Raw genomic sequence first — 14,276 nt, 5'->3', positions numbered from 1 at the left:
AAACATCAAACCAATGTAAGTATTTAGTCAAAGATACCTTTTAAATGAAGTTGTTTATTACTAAGAAGGAAAAAAATCCAAATCTACATGGCATTGAGTACATGGGACTGGCTGCCCTTAGCAGCAACAAGCGTTTGCAGTGAGTCTTTTCCAGCTGTGGAGGAGTTTGGAGCTCCTCATCTTTACAGAACTGATGTAATTCAGCCACTTCAGAGGTTTTCACAGCATGAGCGTGTTTTGCATGTCATGTCACAGCATCTCAATAGGATTCAGGTGAGGATTTTGACTAGCCCACTTCAAAGTCTTCATTTTGTTTTTCTTCAGCCATCCAAAGATGGAACTGCTGGTGTTTTGAATCATTGTCCTGCTGCAGAACCTGAGCTGGCTTCAGCTTGAAGTTGGCAACAGGCAGCCTGATGTTCTCCTTCAGGATATTTTGGTTGACAGCAGAATTCATGGTTTCATTTATCACAGCAAGTCTTCCACGTCCCGAAGCAGCGAAAAAAGCCCCGGAACATCACAATACCGCCTTTATGTTCTGAAGTTGGTGTCTTGATCTTTATCTGAAATCCGGTGTTACTTTCACGTCAGACGAAACAGGACAAACACTTTCCAAAGAGTTCGGCTTTTGTCTCATCGGTCCACAGAATGTTTTCCTGAAAGTTTTGTGGGGGTCATCAAATTTTAGGAAAAACCGGGAGGATTTTGCTCAGCAGTGGCAACTCTGCCATATTTTTGGGAGCAATCACTTCTTCACACAGGATCATGTACGTTTGGATATTTTCCTTCCTACTAACGAACAGCTTCATTTAAAAACAACATTTTCTGTTTATTTGTGTCGTCTTTGACTAGTAATTAAATCAGTCCAGTGTTCAGGTCAGTCTAGGAAGTGGCTACAGAAACAATGTGACTGTGGTGGAAGAAAACAACCTTAAAGATACACAGAGAGCTACAGTTTAACCAAAACATATCCCTGTGCAAGAATGGCTGAATACAAAAGGCATTACCACACTGCTTGGATTTTTATTTGTAAAAGAAATATTGAAATAAAACTGTGACCGTTTTCCTTCCGCAACGCAATTACGGACTGGTTTATGTTGTTCCATAACAAAAACCTGATACAATGCGTCGCAGTTTGCGGTTGCAACATGAGAATTTGTGGAAAAAGTTCAAGGTGTATAAATACGTCTACACGACACAGTAATTGCTGCAGATCTGCAAAAAAAAAAAAGGGGGGGGTTCTCAATCTCCGTACACAAAACAGGCCATAATCATCAAAGCAACAGAAAATAATTCAGGATAAGTTGCTTTTGCTTCAGAAGATTGTAACCATGACCACAGCTAAGACAAACAAAGTCATCTGTGAGTAAATAACTCCAGAGTTCTGCCAGATGTTAGTTGTTTTGGGACAGCTGTTCTGTTGCAGACTCACTTGCTGTTTCAAAACATTTTTAAAAAAATGGTGCCGTATAAATAGCCGCCACAAATACGACTTGGTGTACAGCTCTGAAAGTATGCTCAAAACAATAATTATTGCAGTTTTTCATCCAATGTTTGGACAAAGAACAGAGAGCTCCTTATCTCAGGCCGCAGAACAATCTCAGCAGAAAATGTACAAAAAACATCTTTTTTTTTTCTTTCTTTGGGTCATTTCTATAATTATACAAATATATCAAAATTCACATGGCAATGATTTACTCATGTTAAAAAAAGGCTGCACCGCTAGCCTTTGGTTCGCCGAGGCTCACATCAGAGCAAATGTCAGCGAACCACCCCTGATTCAAACCCGGGCTGAGGAAAAGCAGACACCGGGATTTCCCCGCCCGCCCGTCCGCCCCCCGCATGTAAAAAAAAACCCTACTGTAGACAACCTGTTAATAATGCAATATAAGGTTTGTCTGTAATTATTACCCGGTGGTTGGTACCGGTGGGAATCCGGCCCTTTCCACTTTCTGTTTGGGTGTGAAACAATGTAACATAAAGGAGTGTTTACGTTCGCCAACATATGGCTTTATTCAGACATGTTAGGACCTCGGTGGTGGAAAGATCAACACGCGAAGGCGAGCGCTGCTGCGGGGAAACTGTTAGAAGATGAAGACTTTTAATGATCGCTTATGGATTCTGAACATAAATCCACCACCGAATCTCAGGCATGCCACCGTCGTCGAGACCACAAAGACCCCCCGGAGCATGTTTTTTTGTCTCGTGTATCCTTTTAACCCCTGTAATCAGTTTCACTGTTTCCCAGTTTGAAGCCAGATATGACCCTTTGAACCACATACAAGCACTGAGACTTGTTTTCACCGGAGCTCCTTCCTTCGCTCACGCAGCTGGCTTTGACTAATGCTGAAAACATTGAAGAGGAGGCAGCGGGTGTGATCATTGTTGAGGTTGTCTAATGTTTTTCTTTTTTGTTTTTTTTACCCAATCAGCTGTCTCCGTTTCATCTCGGGGGGCTAAATATTTTTATTGGCTAATTCAATATTCAAAGCATTTTCATAACAGGTCTAAATTTACACCCTGAGCTGTTACAGAGTGTTCATACCCCTTGAACTTTCCACTTTCCCTCACATTGCAAACATAAACTTTGATGTTTTTCTTTGGGACTGAAAATTCTGAAAAGTGTGGCGTACATTTGTATTCATTCCTTGAGGCAAGACTTTGTACAATCAACTTTCAGTGTAATTAAAGCTGCAGGTGGTTTGAGGGCTGTCCCATCTGTATACATGGAGATGAACATTTTTGTCTGGAAAAAAAAAAGCAGAAACTCAGTTGGGCTTTGATTTAGCTGTTTTAGCACGAATATGCTTTGATCTAAAGCATCTCACCATACGTCTGGCTGCATGTTTAGGGTCAGAAAATAAACCTCTACCCAAGTCATCACTGAAGGTTCGCTTCCAAAGTTTCTGACTTTTTTTTAACTCTAATTTAAGACTTTTAAAGACCATTTAAGACCAAGACAGAATTTAAGACCTGTTTCTCCACAGAAATGTACAAATTTGGGGATAAATCTGAACTAAATCATGATAGATGCAAAAAAGCTAGACAGCTATCTCGCTAACTAGCAAAGCTATGCTAGCAGTTAGTCACAGAAATGCAAGAAATACAACTGAATGCAACTCAAACCTGATGGAAAAGTTGTGCAGGAAAAAGAAATAAAACATACAAGATTTAAAAGCCCTGTCAAGACAAAATGTGACTAACACATTAAAATCCTACTTACCTTTTTAACTGAATATGAGACATTTTAACGCCTTAATTGTAGATGCATGATTTTAAGACTTTTTAAGGCTGTGTGGACACCCGGGATATTCAGCTCCATTCTTCTCCCTGTCAACTCTGAAGAAAAGCTTTCTCACAGCATGATGCTGCCAACACCATCTTTCACTCTAGGCACGGTGCATTCAAGGTGACCTGCAGTTAGTTTTTTTTTTAATTATTATTATTTATAGTAAAAAGTTCAGTCTTGGTCAAATCTGACCAGAGCACCATCTTCCACATTTTTGCTGACTCCGCATGGCTCGAGGTAAACTGCAACCTGGACATTTAATGACTTTAGTTTTAACTATGGCTTTGTTCTTGCCACTTTTCTAGTGGGTGAATGACTAATAGTATTCTCCTTCCAGAGCTGTGCCGCTCCTCCAGAGACACAACGAGTCTCTCGGTGGTTTCTCTGATTAATGATCTCCTTGCCTCTCAGATTAGATGAATAAGCATGTTGTAGTAGGTGTGAAGTTGTACTGGACTCTTTGCAAACAGGATTTTAAGTAAAGGTGCAACACAAATACAAATGTACACCTAGGACTGCTGCAATAAGTAATAAATCATATTAGCTTGATAATTTTCATTCTGATGATTGATACTTCTTGATTGATATTTTTAGAGAGTTTATAATCGACTTTATGGTTTCTGTTGTGTGCCGTTCATTATTTCCATTTTATTGTTTTTGGTTGTGAATATTTTGGATAATTTAAAATATCTTCTAGTTCCAGTATGAAGTGTTCTGTACAAAATTAAATGTATTCGTCTTTGAGAGGGCAAACCTCCATCATTATGCCATTATTATCAATAAATTGCTTGAAATTTGTCTCAAAACAACAATAATATTGTTTATCACGATAATTACAGGTGTGTAATCCATCAACATTTGTTATTGTTACAGACACACCACATTTCAAATTTATATTTGTTAAAAATGGAAGAAAAAAAACATTTATTTCATTCATCTCACATTTATGCAACAAAATACAAGAAAAAAATCTTAGTAGTGAAAAAGCTTTATGGATTTATGCTGTATGCATATTATTTACACCAAGCATCTATCCATGCTGACCCACATCGGCACATCGCAGCTCTGACAGATGTTAGCGGTAGACGTGTCCTTATTCTGTTCCTGCTCTCTCAATTTGTAGGAATCACTGACATAAACATTCATAAGCCTCTAAATGCTCTTTCTAGACGCCAAATATGCGCAAAGAGATCGAAGTCAAACTGGGACCCCTCCCCAGATTAATTTTTCCATGAGCTGAAATACACACCAGTTTGTTGCACCACGGCTCACAGACCAACACTGATGCTAGCTGCCAACATGACATGTCCTATGATGTCAATATGACGGCGTGTCACTGGGTTCTGTCAACATTTCCCTTGGCAAAGATCGCTTTTAATGACCCCGCGACGGTTATTCACCACAACGTGGCACACATGGTGGGAAAGTCTGCTCTCACCGAGCTGTGATGTGAAGCGGTTGATATCTGCATCGCCGCCGGCCGGGCCAGAAGGAATAATTTAGAAAATGATAGAAACATCCATCATGGGCGCTAAGCTCCACGACGCCTCGGTCCAGCTTTTTCTGACAGCTCACACTTTATGGGTTGTCAGTGATCTCATAAAAACGACTGCTTTCTGAGAAGACGCCAGCCTCCGTGGCACTTCGGCTAATTTGTTCGAGCCCAACACGATGTTCTCTGACCAAATGAAACTGAAACGCGATCCAACTCAAACATACATCGCGTGCCTTTCTGTACCGCTCCGTATATTGATGTTGATCTTCTTTCAAATTTCCCTTTAATCTGTTTCACACTTCGCGAAGATCGCTTAGCCGACTCTGCTGGTGAAGCACCGCGGCGTTTCGCGTAAAGCGATAGGGGTGGGGAGGAGATCTCTGGGGAACCCCCAACAAAGTCCTCAGTGTTTAGCAGGTAAATAATCAATGCTGACTTGTTCCTGTGAAGCAGGAAGATAAACAAGATTAAACTTTCCTGTCTGTCATGCAGAGGAGCGGGAGAGGTGAGGGACTGCAACTCTGAGGGTGCACTGCATAAACAGAATCTTACCAAGTGCTTTTGGTCTAATTTCCAGTGCAAATGTCTCAGTGCAAAACTAACTCACAAGTAACTTTTCAGCAAAACATAAGAGATTGTTTTAAGTCAATAATTCCTTAATAATGATAAAAAGTTCCACTGGCAGATTTTCTCACTTAAAAGATGGGAAAATATCTGGTTATAAGTTCAATAATTTGCCAGGGGAACTAATACTTTTTACATGTATCTTAAGGATTTTTTTTTTTACTTAAAACAATCTCCTAGATCTTGCTTAAAAGTTACTTGAGAGTTAGTTTTGCCTTATTTCAAATGTACTAATGTATTAGCTCCAGAAACTACAACAAAAATACTTGGGCTTTTGCCCTGTAGTCCGGAAATGAAGGCATCTTTAAGCTTTATCTTCTTTTATTAGACCCATTTTTTTTTTACAATTTGGGTAAAATTCAGGAGTCGTACCTGCAGTATATGTGTTTAGATGTATCATGATGTATAATATGATGTCAGGGTCACTGCTTTGGGAAGGAACAAGTTATTTCTCCCCTCATATAAAAAACAACAAACAAAAAAATAAACAACTACAGAACCAGAGGACAGATTTACAGCCAGTCGGGGTCAAAGGTCGTGCGGCTGGATGCTTTCTTGGAGTGGTCTTTTCTCTGTTTGCTCCTTTCTTTTCTTTTAGGTGTCTCTTCGGCTCCCACCCCTCCCCCAGCATTCCTCGCTTTTTGTTTATGCCGTATAAATACAATCAGAGCGGCCTGCGGACCACACTGGTACACATTCTCTCTTTCTGTTGGTTTGTCCTTCACACGTACACATGTACGCAAACACACGGATCCGCCGTTGGCACGCACGCCCACACAAAAAAAGGATCTGTTGACAAAGTGCGGTGGGCTTGTTAAGGGACCACCACTCAACACACGCAAACACTCTGACACAGTAATTGTACATGCAGCTGCAACGAGTGTTTAATGGGCTTTTATAAGACTTATTTACATGTGGAGCTGTGCATGAGGCTAGCTGATGAGTAAGTTTGGTCAGTTTTTTTTTTTTTTTTCTTTTGATAAACTCCATGCAGCAACATGGAGATGCTTCATCAGGCCGGTCTGTGGCCACAAATGGACAGAAGATGAAAGAGTGACGTGGCACAACGAGGCGCAGAAAAGGAAAAAGTTTACAGAGCTCTGAAAAAGTATTAATTTTGTCCCGTTGCAACCGCAAGTTGTACTTTATTTTTATGTGAGACACAAGTCATAATCGGAAAATAAAACTGCACATGAATTAGGAATTGCTTTCAAATATCAAATGGAAAGTAAGGTGTGCCTTTTTGTTCAGCACCCCTCAATTACGGTCGAACAAAGGGCAGATGCTACAAGCTTATGCTTCTTTCTGCTCCGATTCATTCGTGATTTCTTTTAGGTTTTACATCAACTGTTCATGAAATAAAATAAAAATTAAATTACATTAAATTAAATTAAATGGTGGCCCTAAATAAAAAGAAAAAACCTTGTACAACCAGCAATCTGCTGAACTAGACATCAGGCCTGGGTCGAATATTTCGACTGCGCTGTGTGCGAAGTGTTGCGTGATTGGTCAGAATTTGGTCGTCGTGTTTTATGCGGGAATGAGCTCGGACAGCGATGTTGATATTTCTCTTCAGCCAGTCACCAAAACCTGGTTTTGGTATCAGCGGAAGACATGAGTACTATTGAAGAACGTTTATCTGACGCGTTGAGGAATTGTGTTAATTACTTTTTCACTAAATAACCAATATAAACTCCAGCAACCACGTGACCGCTCATCGTCTGTTCGGTCATCCGCCGGTCGTGTTTTTGGGCTGTGAGAGAAAACTGGAGTTCCCATGCAAACTCCCACAGAGAGAAAAACCGGACTCGAACCCAGAACCTTCGTCTTGCAGGGCAACAGTGCAGCCCCAGACGTTTTTTTTTTTTTTTCCAACTTTCACCATTTCGCCATGATGTACTGCTTTCTGTCGGCCTGTCACATAAAACCACAATAAAACACAATGACGTTTGTGACTAATTGGGGAAAAAGGTCCAAGGGGTATGAATACTTTTCCAAGGCTCTGTAAGTGGGAATAAATGAGAAAAAGGAGAAGACGGCCAGGAGGCAGGCGGAGAGACAGAGGGAAGGAAAAAAAGGAGGGGATGGAAGCCAAGAAGCGTCTGTGTGGCCGAGCCAGGCCTCTGCACCAGTCTGTTGGTAAGGAAACACACAGGAATGTGTAGCTTTAGTTTAAAGCAGTCTGATGAACATCCAGGCCTCAGAACTGTGGGGGGTGCAGGAGGCTGATGAAAGCAACGCTGCAACATGTTGCATCTTTCTAACGTCTAAACGCGATCCGAACAGACTGGATATACAGGAGAGGTGCTGCTAACCGAGACTTTTTCATCTTTCTGTGCCAAGAATGGCCGCTGCGTTCTTAAAGTGATTGTTATGCTGCGCAAGTGTTAAATCATTTCATGACCAGATTCATTTGACACCGACCTGTGTGGCTGCGGATGTGAACCCTCAGCGTGCCGTTGCTGGCGAACTTCTGTCCACAGTAGGGGCAAATCTTCTCCTTCTCCCCCGTGTGAGTCTGACGCAGAAATGATAAAGAGAAACATGTGGTGGATGGGAAGACAACATCAGAAAAAAAAAAACATTCAATCTTTGATCCTTCCAGTGTTCTGAAAATGTGATCCAGTGTGACTGATGGATTTTAATATCAGAAAGTGTATTTGTCAGATTCTCGTCTATCTATTTGTCGACACCAAATCTGCCGTTTCATTTCATCAGAAAAAGCTGCAGGTTTAAGACTTTTTAAGACATTTTAATGCCAGCTTGAATGAAAGCTAAGACTGAAAAAACTATAAATATCGGGAATGGTATTTCCCCCCAATAACCTAGCTTGAGTTTTTATTGGTACAAAATGCATCCAGCTTTGTGTGGGTTCGCAACAATGGGGATGTAGGAAAAACAAACGTCGGTAACTGGCAACAAATTTGTGAAATTTGAGCCCAAATAACACACTGAAGGCGACGTCGCTGCTTCTCCATTCATTTCATATGGAGCTTCCACAATGACGTGACAATCGCTTGCCTTCCTCAAGACAAGTGACTGAAATGCTGAGCTCCTACAGGTAGATGTGCACTCGCAGGATTGTGATGCGACATGAGAAATTTTGAAAATGATCAACTTTTGTCTTTCTTTGTACAGTTTTTTTTTTTTTTGTGCAGGTGAGATGCACATTCTGACATCAGCTCTACAAGATCACAGACGGCACACAGACGACGGAAATTTGCCAGGATCCAAAGTCCAAAGATCCTTCCAGCTAGGAGGCAAGGGTTTGCTTTTAACCAACTCCTCCTTCTCCTTCCCCTCCTTTCACTTTCAAAACCCGAATGCGGCTGAGCGCTACGAACCAAACCAGGCTGCACCATGCAGCTCCCACAGCTCTGGGTTCCTGCTTCCCAGGCTGCTGTAAATCTTTTGAAACCACAACGCCACTGAAAGGTCCAAACTCAGAGCGACAGTTTCAACAGCGGTACGGCGGCGCAGGAACACCTCCTCTCTGGGGCCCCGTCCTTCTCCCCGTTGCGTCCCTCTCGACACCTCAGGTGTTTTGTTACAAACCCCCCCCCCCTCTTCCTCCTGCCTCCCGTCCACACATGCTCAGAGAAAAGCTGACACAGACGAGCAGGCTCACGCTCAACAACGCACAAACAAAACCCACTGATACGAACACATGGGTTCCAGATGGATCAATGCTGCAGAGGGCAGCTTGCACAACAGACCAAACATCGCCGGTACTTTTACCTTCACGCGCCGACAGCCCGAGGGAGCGTCGCATGTGTGGAATTTATTGACGGTTGTTTCTAATTAATGCGTGTTTTCATTTTTTTTTCACATGAAGAGACGACAACAAAAAGAAGCAACCCAGTAATTTTCAATCATTTGTGCGTTCTGCACATTCTTGTACATACGTGCAGAGAGGACACGGCATGCGTGTTCTCGTTGACAAGAACACACAGTTTCTCGTATAACGAGAATCCAGGCTGAATCGGTGTGACTCATCGCTTCATTCTGAAGTGGCACAAAAGGACTGTAAGTGAGCCTGGATAATGGCCGTCACTCAGAGCCGTCCTTAACCACAACGATCTTGTTTTCTTCTCCTTTCTCCTCCTGGAGCTGCTGCTCGGTAAACCGACACTCGATTAAGCCTCCAGAGGCCATCAGGCACTCGACTAATGCCTGTGCATGTTGACAGGAGGCTTTACCCACAACTGTGGAGAAGTCACATACCACTTAATGGTTTTATTTGTTCAACTGCTACAAACGGAAAAAAAAGCTACGACACACAACAGAACCGGTGCGGCTCCCAAAGCCAGGAAGAGAAACATAAACAATCATACATTGCACATGTACTTCCTAGTAGGACTGAAATGATTAGCTTTAGTTTCACATGGTTAAAAAAAAATCTTCTATAAAGCACCTTTAGTTATTTAATTATTAATTGGTAAATCCAAAACAAATAACCAGCAGATCAGCTCTGCACTGTGTTGATGTTAGAAGTATTTTTTTTTAATCTGTAGATGTGTCCTTTGCCTCAAAAAAATCGAGAGTTCATGTTATTGCATTTTAGGAAATAAAATGTTTATTTTCTTATTTACAAAAAAAACAACAACTAATATTAGAAATACATTTTTTTTATCTATTTTTAAATGTATTTCAAATATGTTCCTTGCTTTATTAATTCGATGACATCTGAAATCAGTTGTTTTCCCTGGATTTTCTTTAGGGGCATCATCGGGGACTGGGGAGAGAGAATTACAATTGAAAACTGCACTATTTGAATTCTCATCTGCAAAGATTTTATATCTATTTCTGAAAATCTTGATAAATACACTGAAGTGTACAGCTGTAAAGTGAATATAGGTCAAAAACACAAGGTTATTAATATTGTTTCTCTGCAGAGATTTACTTAAATATGTCAAATATTTCGTCACATTTTTCCTAACAAAGAATAAATGAAGAATGGCTTCATGTATGACTTTAATGTAAATCCAATTTTTCTTTGCCTCCTGACAAAAAAAAAACATTCAGAAATGTATGGAAATCTAACGCCTTAAAGCGTAAAGCTAAACTTTCTATGTCAAATGTTTGGTTTATAACGATACTTATGTTTCTTTTTATACTTAATACATTTATAAAATATTTGTTGACCAAATTTGGGGCAAAGTCATGTCTGCGATGACAATTTGAGGGAGCAAAGTTTCCAGAAGCAACTGAAGCATTGTGGTCAAATGGGGCGCATGTAAACACAGCCAGCAAGTTGTCGTCTCCTCGGCAACCCGACTTTGATCAGGGCCGGGCCCCAGGCGGCCCCAGACGTTGGTCAGCAGCGAGACAGTTCAAGAGTGGCTGTCTTCGGGTCCTACTGTTCTGGGACTTTTTCCCTTTTGCCGCGTGCCAAGAAGCTGCTTGGTTTCAATCTTGATCCACAACCGTCCCGGGCGGCGCCAGGTTCAGGGCTCATAATTTGCAAAGAGATCTTTTTTTGGAGTTGTGAAGCCCTGCGGAGCTAATGTACTGACTGTCGCTTCGAATCTAAAAAGGAATCCATTTGATAAGCGGCAGAAATCAAGATGGATGACTACACCATGTTCGATAATCTGTGATATTGCCGCAGATGGCCCGCATCGCTTTATGATGACAAGAGGCCCATTGGGATTTCAAACAGTGGAAACTTTTTGGAGGAGCACCAGGGTCGGCTTGCAAAAGGTTCAGGTCATGAAACAGCATCACAAGCTTTGACCATCTCACAGAGAAACGTTCAACCATTACGAGAATGTCAGAACTGAACTACACTGAAAAAACACAAAATCAAAGTATTTTTGGTCGAGTTTCTATATTGCAAATATTTTAGTACATTTGAAATAAGACAAAACTATCTTACAAGTTAATTTTCAGCAATAAATTAACTTGTAATTCATTTATTGCTGAAATTAATTACAGCAATAATTAATTTCTGTAATTAATTATTGCTGTATAATTACAGCAATAATCAATAATCAATTGTTTGATTTAGTTCATCAAACAATTGATGAACTAAATTGTTTTAGTTCATCAATTTTGATGAAAAAGTCCATAATAGTTATAACTGCATAATAATCTGCCAGTGGAACAAGACAAGACATCCTCATAGTATAAGTTCAAATCTTTGTTGCACTGGCAAAGTATTTCACTTATTTGTCATTTTTCATCAATATTAAAGAATTATTGACTTGAAACAAGCTCCTATATCACGGTGAAAAGTTACATGTAAGTTTTTTTTTTTTCTTTTTTCAAGTGTGATAAGATGTTTGGACAAAAACTAAACTTTTGAAAGATTTTGTGTTGTTGCAGTATAAGCAAGCGCATGGATGAAGGCACTCTTGCATGCAAAACTTATGTTTCGGGAAATAAACACTAGACATCACCCTGAGTATGTTATTCCTATGTCAAAACATGGTGGTGGCTGCATTTTGCGTGGGGAGGATTTTGTTCAGCAGCTGGATGGATCTAATACAAGGGAATCCTGGAAGAAACCTGAGGTCCACCTTCCAACATGACAATGACCTTCTGTTAAAATGGCCTAGTCAAAGTTCAAATATATGCAGAACTAGACCTGAAGCTATTTTGTAAAAAAAAAAAAAAGAATAAAAAAAGTTGTCCATTAAGACTTGAAACTGCAATTGCACCTATAGCTGGTTCTACAAGCTAATGACTCAGGGGTGCATTCTTCATTTTTCAGGTTTTTTAATAGTAAAACCTAAAAAAACAAGAAACAAACAAACAAACAAAAAAAAACTAATATTTTCTTTTCACAATCTGGTTGTGAACAGAAGCCGAGGGACGTTTCCCAATATACTTTTTTCCCAGTTGTTTCCTCGAGATAACGAGCTGATTGGTGTGTGTGTTAAACCTGATTCCACCCTTCAGATGCATGCCACCGCAGCATGCAGGATATGCCATGATTTACAACCGTCACTCATGTCATATTTATGCAACCATGACTCTTCATCTTGAGAAAACCATTGAGGAAAAAGTAAGATAGTCATCTCGTTACCTAGAGAAAGGAATTAATGTCTTTTCCTGGTATTGGAAGAAATTATCTTATTATTGTGAGAAACCTGTTGTTGTTGTTCATGATAATAACATAAATATCTCGTTATATTGGGAAAAAATAAAAAATAACAGACCGCAACCATTCTCAACTTCTGTAGCTATTCCCCACTTCACATCTATTAAATAAAATCCCAAACAGACTAAAAAACTCTCAGATTTACAGTTTCATAAGTATGTTTTCTTCCACTTTATATTGTTTGAACTTTTACGTGTCACGACAATTTCGTCTGAACTCAGCTCAAAGAGGCTGCGGTCGCGTAATCGCTGCGTGTGATTGAAGCTCCACTCACCTTCTTGTGGCTCTTCAGGACCGACGGAGTGACAAAGGCCTTCTCGCACAGGTCGCACTTGTACTTCTTGTGGCCGTCGTGCACCACTTGGATGTGGACGTTGAGCGTGTCCTTCCTCTTAAAGGTGGCGTCGCACTGGTCACATTTGAATGTCCTCTCACCTGCAGCGAGGACAGGGAGCCCACATTAGAGGGAGCCGCTTTGTGTGAGCTATTGTTGTCACCTCTCAACAACAAAACAGCGAGCAGGAACCCAATTTCACCATTGTGTGGGCAGAGAAAACTATAAACAGAGGGGTTTTTCAGCTCCGCACAATGGTTTTTCAGAATGGTCTGGCTGTGCTTTGCTCTTTTTTTTAAATTCTTTTACTGAAAACATACCCTGTTTTAATAGTTGTTCTGCTGAAAGGAGCTGAAAAAGGCCATAGTCAGACAGCGTGCAGACAACCTGAGCAGCTCCCAGCGTCGAGCCCGATGTCTGCCTCGGCTCTCTGCCTCCGCACAACGGCCTCTATTGTTGGGGAGTCCGTGTTTCCATTATATGGAGATCATTCAATTTCCACAGCCTTCTTCGGATGGAGGCTAGCGAGTGGTTTCAAGCCCGGTGATGGTCAGTTCAATAAGACAGAACACAAGATGGAAACCGAGGTTCGGCGTGTTTTCAATCAGCCGGAGACGTTCGCCTGCCGGTGATAAATGTCAACAGCGGATCGCGGGCGGATTCTGGTAATACGCAGAGCCAGGCTTTTTGTTGAATCTGAAGCCGTGCATGTTTCCACACAGTAACACACACACACACACATCCCAGTTACACACACACACACATGCATACTTACAATGAGTTATTCTCAAAGCCTGGAAGTGGTAAAAACACAGGTGGTGTAAAAAATAGTGAATCATCTTATGCAAGATGTTCTGAAAATGTATGTTCAGGAATTTTCCCGCATTCGAAACCGGACTGGATAACATGAATATTATCACAGGTTTCTTCTGTCATGCTTAAAGGGGCAGGATTGATGTATTTTCTAGCCACATTGTACCATTTCATAGAAGAATCAAGTCAACAATGTCACCTTCAATTGTTATAAAAATGCTAAATCAAAAATGACTTAGAAGAAATCTAACTTTGCTATTTAACACCTTGAAATTGGGCCTCTGCCTCTTTAAGAAACTCCTGCTCTTTCTGAAGCTCCGCCTTCAGCACGACTTCATATCAACGCATCAATCCAGTTTCTCAGAGAACTGGATAGAGAAATAGTTCATATAATGACCTCAGCAGGTTTGCTAATTGCTGCTGCTAGTTTGTAGGAGCTCAAAGTTCACAGCGTTGGCCACAATGCTAACATGAACTAAAGAGAGCAGCAGAAATAATGTACAGCTATCAGATTGTGACATTCACCTCAGGTGAACTCAGGTTATACAGCACAATAATGATTCAAAGTACACCAAAAAATCCAAATCTAACTAGCTAAAAGAAAAGTTTGGAGTGC

General features: G+C 40.8%; 1 protein-coding gene across 1 annotated transcript in view; it reads right to left on the bottom strand.

Moving 5' to 3' along the window:
* The window catches only part of prdm5 (PR domain containing 5), a 53,580-nt gene that overhangs the window by 16,127 nt on the left and 23,177 nt on the right, over positions 1-14,276 (bottom strand). The window contains exons 12-13 of the mRNA XM_015043586.1: positions 12,788-12,948; positions 7,833-7,926 (exon numbers count right to left, since the gene is read on the bottom strand). Coding sequence (XP_014899072.1) covers positions 7,833-7,926; positions 12,788-12,948 — 255 coding nt within the window. The remainder of the gene's footprint in view (positions 1-7,832; positions 7,927-12,787; positions 12,949-14,276) is intronic.

This window comes from Poecilia latipinna, unplaced genomic scaffold (assembly GCF_001443285.1).
Source record: "Poecilia latipinna isolate Pla-1442-1.1 unplaced genomic scaffold, P_latipinna-1.0 Scaffold641, whole genome shotgun sequence".
Taxonomy (NCBI): Eukaryota; Metazoa; Chordata; class Actinopteri; order Cyprinodontiformes; family Poeciliidae; genus Poecilia; species Poecilia latipinna.
The sequence above is the reverse complement of the archived record's forward strand: the minus strand, read 5'-3'. Positions and strand labels throughout refer to the sequence as shown.